Genomic DNA, 14,090 nt, shown 5'->3' with positions numbered 1-14,090 from the left:
AATGGATTCTAAGAGACCGGCTTGTAGTTCATTTCAAACACCAACGCAAACTCCACGTAAGATAAAAAAAGAGAACTTTTGTCTAGTGCAACCAAAAGGTCCAAATTGGAGTCAGACAGGCGTCGGGGTAAGACGAGAGTAAACATAGGGAAGGCTTTCAACAAATGGAGAGATCTCCGGTCTGCTCTAGGGCTCAAACGGGATCCATCAGTTGGCTTTTTTCTTGATAAAAAGGTAAGATATACAGTATCCCATTCTCTAATGTCTGATACGGCCAATAATGACAATAAATGACGATCCATAAAATGTGTAATGCTTTAGCGTAAGCTAGATAAATGTACAATCGGAATAGGTTTTACTAACTTACCATTGTCAGTGATCAGGTTCAGAATGATTGATTGTGATATAAAATGCTGATATATAAGTTAGATACTTAGACACAAATTTTGAGCAAATTACTGCTTAATTACAATGTATTGCTATTGGAATATGCTACTTAGCTGATCAATAAAACAGGCTAACCCCCCGCAAATCTTCGGCGGATTAGCCTGTTTGTGTCATAGTGCCACTTGATTGTTTATTACCTTGAGACATTTGGGTGTACTTTGTTGACCGACTGTGTATGGTATGGTATCATGATTACTATTTTGAGCTTTTACAAAGTAATAACTTATATTGTTCATGAACGTGTTTCCATAATAATAGTCATAAGTGGATACAGTAAACACATAACACAGTTCAACATGGAGATAGATGGGAATAAAAAACGAAGTTTTCTACTACCCCCATTTTTTCCCTCACACATAAGTGTGTTATTTACTCAATTGCCTTTCCTTTCACATATTTTAAATTACTTGCAGATTTAAAACTTTATTACCTCTGAAGACATTATGATTGTAAACAAAAGATTTGTGCGGCTGATGCTCCTTGGGTTATGACCAGCTCGTGCTCGTGCAAGCGTGCGTGTGCGTGTGGACCGTGAGCGTGCACACCTCTGGTTGCAGTTTCGCTTGCCGCCAGAGGGGGCGTAGTTCTGCGAAAACTCAGACTCTTGCGCAATGCACCTTTAAGTAATCTAAGGGCCCCCCTCCCTCATGAGCCCCGCCCCCTTGGTTGAGAACCATTGTCTCGAAGGGTTCATTAGTGCCCTCTTATGGTTATATAACCACTTCTTATGCTTCTGATTGATATGGGCAAAATGTTGATATCAGCAAAATAATGTCATATGTGACGATTATGTTCTGTTTAGTTTAATGGTAAAATAAACTAAGACAGCCCCAACCCAGATTCCACTCCAAAATAGATGATATTCATTTCCCAAAAATGCTTTATTGTTATACAGAAGAAGAAAGTCAATAGTTATGTTGTTTCTGCACTATTTGGGGTGATCAAATCCTAAGCAAATGGTCATCAATTGAAGAATGGGAACAGATGTGGGAAACTGAGAGCCATTTCAGACAATGGGGTGTCTGAACATCATTAACATACAGACCTCAGCTGTTACAACAGGAGCAATTTCATTTACATTAGGGGTAGTAAATTGTAACAAGATAAAAGGTTTAAGTTTAGGATGTTCGGGGTTCACTCTGGCGAACCCAAGGTTCTTCATGTACTTCACTGTTTAGTTTCTTTGTCATGGTTTTCGTGTTTATGTCTGGTTCATTTGTTACTATGGTTTAGCACCTGTTCCTTGTTTCAGTGATTATCATTTCTTGTGTATATATGCCCTCAGTTCTTGTTATTGTGTGTTCATTTTGAATCACCTGTTGTTCATTAAAGTCTCTTTGTTTGTGTCATGCGTCTTTATTGTTGGATTACACAGAGCTGTGACAGTATAAAAGCCTCCAAAAATAAGACTAAAAATCAACAAACCCCTATTGCAACTCAACTGTTTTGACTCCAAGGTCCCCTTTCTCTAAAATAATAGTTGAAGGCCTTCCTATCTAAGCCAGGGTTCCCAGGTCCCAGAAAAATTTCCATTCAAAGCTGACTCAAAACCTGCCAAAAATGGAATGCTTCCCACAAAGGTCTTTAATGTATTTATTGATATAAATCACATTTAAGTGATTTTACATGTACTAGTTTATATATATGCATAATTATTTATTTTATACCTCTTCAGTTATTTAATAAAAAATCATCAAACATACATCTCTCCTTCGCCCAGTCGCTCTTTCGGCGATCCTTAAAGGTTGCCAGGTATTTATAAGGATCAATTCATATTAGTAAAAGGATTTTCATTTTTCTTTGTCTAAAGCTAAACTTTTTTCGTGGCCAGTAAATTATAATAGTAGCCACCAAGAAAAAAAGAAAACTGTGGCTCTGTCATTTTTCCAGTGACTGCATTTTCAAAATAGTCCTATTGTGCTAGACAACCGAGTACCTGGCAACACTAATCTAAGCTGCTATGTCCCTCTGCTGTAATAAAATTAAATATAATGTCAGTTTAATGTTGTACACCTTTATGTTTAGTGTTTTTTTTTTAAACATTATAATTATGATTATGTTAATATAACCAATTTGTAAAAATGTAATTTTAAGACATATTGGGGGCCCCTGGGGAGTTTGCTGAGGCCCCCTAGTTGGGAACTATGGTAACACATTTAGTGAAAAGTAATAATAAAAATATATATACTGTTTATATAATCATATATAGACAAACAGACAGACAGATCGATAGATAGATAGATAGATTAAGCAGACAGTGTACTGATACTCTAGTTCACGTAGTGTCAAAGTCACATATAGTTAGTAGTATCATTTCTAAAGTGGACCGTCAAAATAAAGTGTTACCGTGTATTTTGCTGTAAATGTTTTTCAAATTAACAAAGGAAGGGTATTTTCATTGTTAAAGCTCAAGAAAGCAGCAGACTGACAGCCTATGATTTGGCACCTGCAGTGGAATCCTTAAGACTGACGTCTCTCTTTCCCATGATGTGAATGACAATAGCAGACTGCTTAATTGAGGATGGACAATGCTTCATATGGATGACTCAACTACTTAAGTGAAGATAAACCACCCAATACCTCATTTCAGCGCACACAAAAGCCCATTTTATTATTATACTGAGCTCCAGAGTTTATGAAGGTAATTCCCAAACCTGAAATCCAAATATAACCTTATTTTATTAAAATTCCCTTAACATCCAAACAAAACAACATTCATTGTGTTTCATGACAAATGGAAGTTTCAGGTAGACTTTTACAGTTCATCTGACATTTAAAGGCCTATATTTCTTATAAGGATTAATATTTTTTGGTTGCTGGGTTCCCTGAATGTTCTGGCTACGCATTTTACGGGCTTTGAAAGAAATCTGCTTTTACAATTACACGAAAATAGTGCTTCTAGACCTGATGGGAGATGTTTGTTAAAATCCTCAAGTAGCCTACTAATCTGTAAAAAAGCAGACTTTTACTTTTCCCCTGCACAATATGCTAAAAAAAGGAGTAAGGCTGAGAAAAGCTGAGTGCGAAACAGTAGACGCTGGATTCAGGCTACACACCTGCACAGGTTAAACAAAACAGGCACGGAAAAGACATCCTTTGAATTGACAAACATGACACCTGATCCGTAGATCATCAGCCAGTCTGACTAAATGAGCTCTTGCAGACTGCTCCACCTGAAAAACGACATGTCAGTAACGTGATGCCTTACTTATATAATGCGTCTCTCCAGTATGGGACTGATGCAGGACTGAAGAGGATGCTCAAATCCACCTGCTCCATCATACATTAGATACAACATAGTAACCTTATGCGCAGCAGTTAGACTAAACTAGAAAACGAATTTTTAGACTAAAACTAAGCGGAAAACGACGATAAGTGGTGTAGACGACACAAACGAGCGGATTAGTGGCATTTATGAGAGGAGCATTTAGCCCTGCAGACACTGATCCACAGCACCGGGAGGCAAGATGCCAGTTCAGATACCGGACGACACCGATTTCTTATCTTTCCGAGAACAATGTGAAAGTCAGGATGGCTGGGTCGCCCGTTTTAACAAAGGAGTAGTGACGGTGTGGTGTAGAGACGAGGAGTGCAAAACTGTGCAGAAACTCAAGGCAAGTGCGTTGCAATGCGGATACTAGTTTGTTTACACTCTGCTTTCAGTCCACAGTGGCATCAGCGTCTAAAATGCGACCAACTCTGGTAAATTTTGCCATATTAGGCTACATCATCAGTGACTTTGAATAGTCATTGTCTGTATAAGAACAAATTGAAAAATGAATTATTATTTTTTTTGCTTAGTAAACAAAACCTTGAATGCAGTGTATGGTAGCTAGGCTATGGCAAGCTGTTTTAACATGTATTCTTTATAAATATATACATGCTACTTTTACTTTTTTAAATACTAGTAATCCAATAGTGACTAGTAGACTATCTGCTCAATTAGTCACTAGTAGATCTAATTATTTATTAAATATAAGGCCTACCTACTTTGTTACACAAATTGCATATGTTTGCCATTGAATTCAGATGGGATCTGTGGTTCAGATATTCACTTCCAACTATTATTCAGGTATTATCCATCTGTTTCAACTCTGATAATAATGAGAAATGTTTCTTGAGAATCAAATCAGCATATAAGAATGATTTCTGGAGGATCATGTGACACTGAAGAGTGGAGCAATGATGCTGAAAATTCAGCTTAGCCATCACAGGAATAAATTATATTTATTACAATATTAAATAGATATAGTAATATTTCACAATATTGCTGTATTTGATCAAGTAAATGGTGCCATTGTGAGCATAAGAAAATTCTTTCAAATAACCTTTAAAACATTTCTTACCGTATCCAATCTTTTGAATGATAGTGTACTATAAAAAAGCTAGTTTTTTAAATCAGATATCTACTTCAGCCTCAACCAGTATGGTGCATGAAATCAAGTAAGTCTTAAAAGTATGTGAAAGAGGGGGGTATACAAAATTTAGCATGTGAACCAAAGACTTAAATATACATTGCTTGTGGAACAGCAGTATATCAATGTGTGCAGTAAAAAAAAAAAAAAAAAAGGCAGACATTGTGTGTAAACTACAGTATATCTTATAAGCTCCTGAACAGTGGCTTTCCTCACAGACCTTTTCTGAGAAAATCTTAGAGAAACAAACAGAGATATGGTTATGGGCCATTTGCCCAGGGGAAACTCAGCATACAGTGAAACTGGCCAGGCCTGACTGCTTCATGATCCACAGTCTCTGAGATGAAAGACAGGTCTCTCAGGAACACACTGCACCCATGAGATGTGCTGAAAAATTAAGAGCGGAAAACTGTGGTAACAGCAGGCTCAGATGAGGAAACCTGAGCCCCTCCTGCTGTCTTACCAGAGTTTGGCTCTTTTTCTGTGTTTTTTTGTGTGTAAAAGCACTTCTGTTGACCTCTCTGACAATGGCTGAAAAGCTGTCCCAATGTGAGGACCTATATGCATGAGGGCTGTTTCAGCAACGTTTCAGGCAGGTGATGTTAAAATTATTTAGACCCGTTACGGCTGCAAAAATGAAAGAAGATGACAGACCTTCTTCAATAATTCACGCAGCTCTCCGGGGCACTGAGGCGTTCTTTTCATGAATAATTGAGCTTTGTAGGCTTTGACGACATTCCATTCATAGAGACTAAATAAAACTTGTTCCAAGGAACCCAATGGCAATGAGGAGGGACTGATCAAGCTGGGGTTGTAGGGGGTTGGCCATAAATTATTAAACCATGCCAGGGTAGAGTTGATTGAGTTACACGGTTACTTGCGTCGCGGAGTCATACAATATCTGATCACATTGCATTTTATGTATTCATGCTTACCTGACCCTCCTCCCAACCCAGGCAGAGTTAAAGGATAAGGTGGCTACAGTATACCTGGAAAAAACGCAGGTTTCACTCGACACAAGCTACATGTAAGCTTGAAATGCAAATGCAGGCCGACATGTTTAAATTTAAAGCTCCAATGTATCTCTCACTCTACTGAAGATCCTTTTATACCCACTGTTTGCTGTGTCAACTTTTACTCTTTGTGACCTGACATGGCTGAGTCACCCAGAAAGCAGGGCTTTTAAAGATAAGGGAATGAATAGATGGATGTATAAATGGTAGCTGGCCTTTGTCAGCACAGTGAAATGCTTTCATTTTTCATCTGCCCGGTAACAGAATGCATTCAAAATCTGTCAGCACTTTATCACGGAAGCACCAGAGGGAAAACTGCAGGAGATTTTTCAACGCTGAACACACTTTGTGAACTTTGTATTCAACTGCAATGGAAAAGTTCTTAAGATTTGAAAGAGTCAATGAGACTATGTCTGTTTTTCCTCTTAGATGAGAATCGTGTGCAAGGACGTGACAGCAGAGACTCTCTACGACGTCTTGCACGACACAAGCTACCGGAAAAAATGGGACTCCAACATGATCGACACTTTCGATATTGGAAGACTGACAGTCAATGCAGACGTGGGATATTATTCCTGTGAGTCACTCCTTTGCCTCTGTGTTAGAACTGAGCACCAGTGCACTTTTTATTATTATTATTAAGCCAATATTTGTGCTTACTATGAGTAAAATGTTGTGGGTGTTTGCAGTACATTTAATGATAAATATCTTTAATGATAAATTCATTGCTTTTTTATCGTTGAATAATTCTAATGTAGTGCTCTTTGATATACTGTGCATGAATATCAGCAATAATTTATAAAGAGACATGAATAAGAGCAATCAATTGCAAAAGAGTGATGAAAGAGTATTAAAAGACATACTGCAATTCTATACTGCAATAGATACCATATATTTTAAGAAAACAAGAAAATTATGTGCTAAGAATTAAGTTTTCTTTTGAGAACATCTTACATCTTGTGGAAACAACATCTTATATACAACAAGTGTTAGACTTATTGTATACCATATGAAATTATTATGCATTGGTTCAAGTTTACCTTTTTGCCTTTTCATGGCAGGACTCTAAATCTTGCCCTTGTTTATTTACAGGGAAATGTCCAAGTCCATTGAAGAACAGAGACTTCGTCACCATGCGGTCATGGCTTCCTCTTGGCAATGACTATCTGATAATCAACTACTCTGTCAAACACCCGGTATGTCTGTGTTTGGTCTGGATTGTTTGGTCTGTAGGAGCACTGGTTTTATTAAACATTTTGGCACAGCCAACAAATATAGTCCAGCACAGTATGTCAGTTGGTATGTAGGTCAGCCTTCCAGGTCTTGAGTCGCTTGAAACAGAAGAGGCCAGATCAGTGGCAAAAGTCTGACAGAGGTATCAGTCACGCTGTCGGGTGACCGAATCCCCATGTTGTAATGAATAACTACATGTCTAGTATCAACAGGCTTGTGTGTTCTTCCCTTATCTTCTCTATTTAAAATCTTACTCAGGATGTTGATTTCTTGCTTTTAAAGGGGACCTATTATGCAAAATTCATTTTACTTAGTGTTTGAACATAAATGTGTGTTGGCAGTGTATGTCCACAACCCCCCTATAATGGTAAAAATCCCCCCACTCCTTTTTTTTAATCCCCATAAATCATAAGTAGTGTCTCAGAATAAGCCGTTTGAAGTTTAAGCGCAATGCGACGTGAAAGATAACTTTGTTTAATATTCACGGGACGTGCCGTCTGACATCCAGCTCTCTGTGCACGTGCTTTGGATGTGTACGCTCAGAAAACCATATATCAGAAGTTCACACTCATATGGCTTCAAAACGCATGCAAATAAAAAACTTTCATGATGATGAAGAACTGCAATGTCATGTGAGCGATACCGCGATAGAGATGATAATCAAAACCAAACAGATGTCTTAGTTTTTGGCAGAGTATCCGAGGCACGAGCTGTACAGGCTCCGCCTTCTTCTGGACAGCGGGGTGGGGAGCAGCAGCTCATTTGCATTTAAAGATACATGCACGAAAACAGCATGTTTTTCCTTCCACTCAAAAATTTACAACATGGTATAATAAATTATCTGTGGGGTATTTTGAGCTAAAACTTCATAGACACTTTCTGGGGACACTTGTACAAAGGGGCATAATAAGTCCCCTGTAAATCGGAAATAAATCAGTTAAAGGTTGTATCAGCGATTTCAAGCCCAAACATAAATGATCACATTCATCTAATCTTTCCTAACGATCCGCTAGCTGCCCGCCCCATAAGCATGCCATCAAAAAAACGCGTCTCTGTAGGCAGCCTAGGCTCTGAGATCTGCGCACAAAAACATGCTTATGGGGCGGGCAGCTAGCGGATCGTTAGGAAAGATTAGATGAATGTGATCATTTATGTTTGGGCCTGAAATCGCTGATACAACCTTTAATTATACGGCTCTCTTCATTCTGATTGGTCAGCAATGCTAATATTGGTTGTCGACCATGGCCATGCTGTGTGTGTATCCTTTCATCCGGGTAACTGAAACCAGTGTTTCATGCAAACATATTCTGGTGATATCTTATGTCTTAGTTATAATTTTTTTTTGTCAAATTGACCTCTAAGGATTTCAGTATTAATACTAGCTGCAATATTGTTGCAGTGCTTGTCTTATTGCTAGATTGCTTGATTGTTTTATACGTTGAAGCAATTATTTTCCAAAGGCTGGAATACACTACACAACTTTTAAAATCTGAGTAGACTATGTAAATGTTTATACAGAGAAAAGGCCCGTTTACACAAATGACGGTAACTATAACGATATAGCTCTTAAAAGAATAGCAGAGTCCACACCACAACTATAAATATTAGGCTACAGCACAGAGGAACGATATTGTTGGAATCACTTTCACAATGATTTTTGTCCAGCTGATGGATGATAAAATCATTGACAGCCAATCAGAATCCACCCTGCAATAAAGAGCTTGAGCATTTAAAGCAGACATAACGAGATAACTGCAGTGCGTATTCATGATAAACAGAACTATAAAGATAACTATAATAACGATAACTAGCGTCAATATCAACAGCGGGTGATATTATTCTGTTTATTCTAGGCGCGCCCTGCAGTTTTGTTGTCTGCCGCTTTAAATGCTTGAGCTCTTTGGTGGATTCTGATTGGCTGTCATTGTTTTTATCGTTCATCAGTTGGAAAAAAAATCTTTTTTATTCCAAAAATTTCCAATGATGCTGTTTATCTGTTCCATTTTCGTTATTTGTTATGTGGACTCTGCTATTCATTTCACGTGTATGCTACGTTGGCTATTTATTAATTTTGTGCGTAGCAATATAATAAGCTTCACTTTAGAGTTTATTTTGCAATAACGACAAACTCTACTTAAAGGGATACTCCACTTTTTTTGGAAATAGGCTCATTTTACAACTCCCCCAGAGTTAAACAGTTGAGTTTTACCGTTTTCGAATCCATTCAGCCGATGTCCGGGTCTGGCGGTACCACTTTTAGCATAGCTTAGCATAGATCATTGAATCGGACAGGACCATTAGCATCTCTCTCAAAAAAATGACCAAAGAGTTTCGATATTTTTCCTATTTAAAACTTGACTCTTCTGTAGTTACATCGTAATGATATGACGCAGCGCCTGAAAATAGGTCTAATAGGTTAGACAAACTTAGTCCCGGTCACGTTGGAAGTTACCGAGCTGGGGACTATTTTCAGGCGCTGCGTCATATCATTACGCCTGCTGCACTCATGGTACGGCAGCAAAGTTTCTTGATTCTTACGCAGGAATGAGAGTATAGTTCCTAGCCATATCAGCTTAGAAAATCGCAACTTTTCATTTTCCGTCGGTCTTAGTACACGATGTAACTACAGAAGAGTCAAGTTTTAAATAGGAAAAATATCGAAACTCTTTGGTCATTTTTTTGAGAGAGATGCTAATGGTCCTGTCCGATTCAATGATCTATGCTAAGCTATGCCAAAAGTGGTACCGCCAGACCCGGAGATCGGCTGAATGGATTCGAAAACGGTAAAACTCAACTGTTTAACTCTGGGGGAGTTGTAAAATGAGCCTATTTCCAAAAAAAGTGGAGTATCCCTTTAATACCTCTGCTGTTTAGGTCAAATAATGGTCAGACTGTTTGTATATTTTATCCATTCTTACAAAAAACATTCCGTCATTCCCATGAAACTAAATTCTCATTGTTGCTATTTTTTCAGGAATATCCACCAAAGAAGGATTATGTCAGAGCTGTGTCGTTACTCACTGGGTACTTGATCCAATCCAATGGAGCAAACTGCTGTACTCTTTATTACTTGACGCAGGTGGATCCACGAGGTGAACATTTCTCAGTATCATTTACGGGAATAAATAAATAAATAAAGGTTTCACTTTTTCGCTGGAGTCACAGTGTCAGATCGCCCCTTCTTTTGGTGGAAAAGCACACCATGAACATGAGTGTTTACTTGACACTTACCCTGTTTACAGTTTCAGGCCTGTCGAGTTGTTGCTGTATACAAGAACGTCATATCATTTTAAAGAGCGGTGCAGTTTCATCATGGTGCAAAAATGCATGTGTTTAGATTGAAATTGTATTTCATGGTGTAATTTTATGTAATGTCTTATAGTCCTGGCCATCTCCATTTTTCTTCTCCGTTCAAGTGTGCTCTTGTGCTGTACAGAGTGAGGAGCCAGGAAGCCTTTGAAACTCCTACTTTACACATATTTTATGAATTTGCTGATGTCATCTTTTCCATGCTGCTCTGAGCGATGGCTTTGATTATTAATGTCTTCCGTTGCTGTGATGCACCAGCTGTTTGTGACCTGTGGGACAGACACTTAGATTCAGTTTATTGCAGTTGTACAGTAGACTTCAGAGACAGAGAGACAAAATTACAGTATACACAATGTCCATGAAATGGGTTTATGACAGCCGGGTATAAAACACCCCCAAACTTCCATTTTATTTTATTTTCCTAGCAGTGCTGCTGTGCATTTAGGATACAAAAAAGGCATTCAGGGGTGCACACCTCTTTATTACATTAATGTAATATTTGCATATATTTTTTTACAGTAGAATATAGTGTTTTAAAACTTTATCTTGATTTATTTTCAGGATCTTTACCCAAGTGGGTAGTGAACAGAGTCTCACAGTTTGTGGCACCAAAGGTAAGAACTAAGTGCATCGAAAGATAATATTTTCTTTGTACATATTTTTTTAATCATTTATTTACATAATTTGTGTAAATAAAATAACAGAGATTCTAAAAACAATGTTTTTTTTTTTTTTAAAGAATGATACATAAACTTTGGGGCTGGTTGGATTTTTAAAAATGTTATACTCTTATACAGTAATATTGTGAAATATCATTGTAATATTGGCCGATAGCGATCAAACATTTGTGGTCTTTTTAATATTTTTGAAAGAAGTCTCATGCTCACCAAGGCTGCATTTATAGTTATATTATCTTTATTTATTTTTTTACAGTGAAATATTACTACAATTAAATATTCTTCATATTATAACAATTAAAACAAACTGTTTTTTATATGAATATATTTTAAAAACAAATGTATTCCTGTGAGGTCAAGTTACTGTGCTGATTATTGTTTGCATCACTCAACAGTCACGCTCATGTTGGCAATAAAAAAATTCAGTTTTCCTTTGCTGCCATCTGGTGGTTAGAAATGTGCAGATCATACAAGATTTTCTGTAATAGCCACAGCATGTTAGGTTTAAAAATAAAAGAAGTGCATCAAATGCATGGTCCAGATTTTTCAACTTCTTTTTTTCTCTTTCTCACAGGCCATGAAAAAGATTTACAAAGCCTGCCTAAAGTACCCAGAGTGGAAGCGGAAACACGACCCGAATCTGAAGCCGTGGAGGTACCCGGAGCAGAACACGCTGCCCTGCATCAGTGTAGCTGACCTGACAGTGCAGAGAGCAGACTCGCTGGAGAACATCGATGAGAGCTGTGTGAATGAGGAGAAGGCCCAGCACCACAGTGATGATGATGAGACCTAAGATAACTCACAGTGACTCTCCTCGTGTTCTGTGTGCATGTGAAAAGTGAGTGTCTCATTCTCAGATGAGGATGGTTCCCTTACATTTATTCTATAAATAATACACTCATAACAATATAGTGTTTTGCAGAGATTTAAAGACCTCCATTCTATGTCCACACACTGAAGAAGTGTCTGGTTGTATTAGACATGTTTAATACTTTTTATAATGTATGATGAACTCATTCAGTATAAAACGTTTTACACAGTATCAATACATACTCCGGAAGTGTAGTTTTATTACTCTAAGTTTCAGCTCACAATATGAATGTAATTTTATTAGCCTACTTATACACTCTTAAAAATAAAGGTTCCTTATTGGCATCTGTGGTTCATTGAAGAACCTTTAACATCCATGAAACGTTTCCATTCCAGAAATGGTTCACTATAGTGTAAAATGTTCTTTAGGTTACTAAAATGTTCTTATTCAAACCTATTTTTTTTACAGTCTATGGTTCAAAAACTGGTTCTTTTAAGAACTGGTCACTGGAAGGTTCTTTGGGGAACCCAAAATGGTTCCGTGGCTTATCTATGGCATCACTGCGAAACCCCCTTTTTTGGAACCTTTATTTTTTGTGTGTGTATGGAGCACAACTCATTCTGTCAAGCGGTTATGTAACTTATAAAACACTATTTTGTCCAGCCCTCCATTCTGTGGTGAGATTTCCTGTGTGAGGTTGCAGATAGCAAGGACTTCCTTAAACGTTCCTTAAAGTGACACAAATCTGCCTTGAAGAGACCTCAAGGGCTGCAAAAATCAGTTATGTTTAGTACATTTGAATCGCTCTGTGTGTGCTTTTGACTCCATGACATTTTTTTCTCAATGTATTGTCTTAAGAATAAAAAGTTTGTATTTCTAAAACTAGTTTTTTGGGGAATTATTTATTTGTATAAACAGCATTTGTATCTAAAAAGTTATATATGACCATTAAGCCACTCACTTTTCTACATCTCAGCTTTAAATATTTGTTATATTTGAGTAGAAATGGCAATGAGGAAAGTTTATTCAAAACGGTATCCTTTTTCTTCATCCATAAATGTACAGCTGGGGGACCACTCCTCAAAACCTCTATTGTCTCAGACACTTCCTGCTTCCCATTTGAAACAGTTCCTGCCTACATCAATCAGATTGGGCTTTAGGGGAGAAAAGGAAACTTCATAAGTGAACCCTCCGGCTTTCTCTCATAACAAAAGTCCTATTGCTTTTGCTGCGCAGATCAAGCCTCTCTTCACATCATCTTCATTTTAAACCTAAAAGCACACTATTGTGAACTTTCCATGACGTCACTAATATATGATAGTATGAGATTTTAACTGTAGGATTTGCAAATATATTTAGAAGTGTTAAAATATGATTTAAATGTGCATTATGATTCACAAAAATGATAGCTATGATATTAACCTTAAAAAGACAAATGAGGACATTTTATTCTAAAAAGGTTTAAAATGACCAGTCACTCACAGAAAACTTTAAACACATGCAAATAATAACATTGTGAAACTATAACTATAAAAAAACCCCAAATTGATTTAGTCAAATTAAATAGACCTAGTTAAATAATGTACCAAGAGTGTGAAAATGAAGGAAAGTTCACAGGTCAAAAGTACACTTACACACATCATTTAAAGGGGTGGATGATTATGATTTCGCTTTCTAACTTTAGTTAGTGTGTAATGTTGCTGTTTGAGTATAAACAACATCTGCAAAGTTACAACGCTCAAAGTTCAAAGCAAAGGGAGATATTATCTTTTAAAGAAATTGCTTTTTAAGGACTACAACAAACGGCTGGTAGGGACTACACGACATTCCTCCCGGGTTAGTGACATCATGAACCCTAAAATTTACAGAAACCCACCCCCGGGAACGCGATTTATAGATTATCAAGACAGAATATGCTAATCAATGACTAGAAGATAGCTACACATAAGCTACATAAATTCACCAAATTAACAATTCGGAAATGTTGTCTACATGTTGTCAGTTCTTGAGTCTCTCCATCTTTCTGGCTTCGGTTTGAACATAAAAGGCTAAAAGTTGTTGAAATTTTCAGTGCATATCTGTGTGAGGTAAAAGGACACAAGCTGTTGTAGCTCTGCCCCCTGTGCTGGGAGCAGCAGCTCATTTGCATTTAAAGAGACAGACAAAAAAAAAAAAGACAAAAAAA

The 14,090-nt window shown here is 37.4% G+C and overlaps 1 protein-coding gene across 2 annotated transcripts; it reads left to right on the top strand.

Moving 5' to 3' along the window:
- Nucleotides 1-3,685: 3,685 nt before the first annotated feature.
- On the top strand, nucleotides 3,686-12,787 carry stard15 (StAR-related lipid transfer (START) domain containing 15). Of its 2 annotated transcripts, none has more exons than XM_084431164.1 (7): nucleotides 3,686-4,061; nucleotides 6,305-6,452; nucleotides 6,968-7,071; nucleotides 10,083-10,200; nucleotides 10,979-11,031; nucleotides 11,669-11,932; nucleotides 12,569-12,787. In XM_084431164.1, the coding sequence occupies exons 1-6, from the start codon at nucleotides 3,915-3,917 to the stop codon at nucleotides 11,885-11,887; spliced, it is 789 nt and encodes a 262-aa protein (XP_084287290.1). In that variant the 5' UTR covers nucleotides 3,686-3,914; the 3' UTR covers nucleotides 11,888-11,932; nucleotides 12,569-12,787. The 2 variants fall into 2 exon arrangements, with proteins under 2 accessions (XP_084287290.1, XP_084287289.1); XM_084431163.1 differs by having other exon boundaries at nucleotides 12,374-12,787.
- The last annotated feature ends 1,303 nt before the right edge of the window (nucleotides 12,788-14,090 follow it).

The sequence above is a fragment of the Rutilus rutilus genome (assembly GCF_951802725.1).
Source record: "Rutilus rutilus genome assembly, chromosome: 14".
NCBI lineage: Eukaryota > Metazoa > Chordata > Actinopteri > Cypriniformes > Leuciscidae > Rutilus > Rutilus rutilus.
The sequence above is the reverse complement of the archived record's forward strand: the minus strand, read 5'-3'. Positions and strand labels throughout refer to the sequence as shown.

Excerpts from the sequence above, each read along its gene's own strand:
- stard15 (XM_084431164.1), top strand. The coding sequence starts at position 3,915 with ATGCCAGTTCAGATACCGGACGACACCGATTTCTTATCTTTCCGAGAA. Across the intron at positions 7,072-10,082 it reads ACTACTCTGTCAAACACCCG|GAATATCCACCAAAGAAGGA; the intron begins GTATGTCTGTGT and ends CTATTTTTTCAG. Across the intron at positions 10,201-10,978 it reads GACGCAGGTGGATCCACGAG|GATCTTTACCCAAGTGGGTA; the intron begins GTGAACATTTCT and ends ATTTATTTTCAG.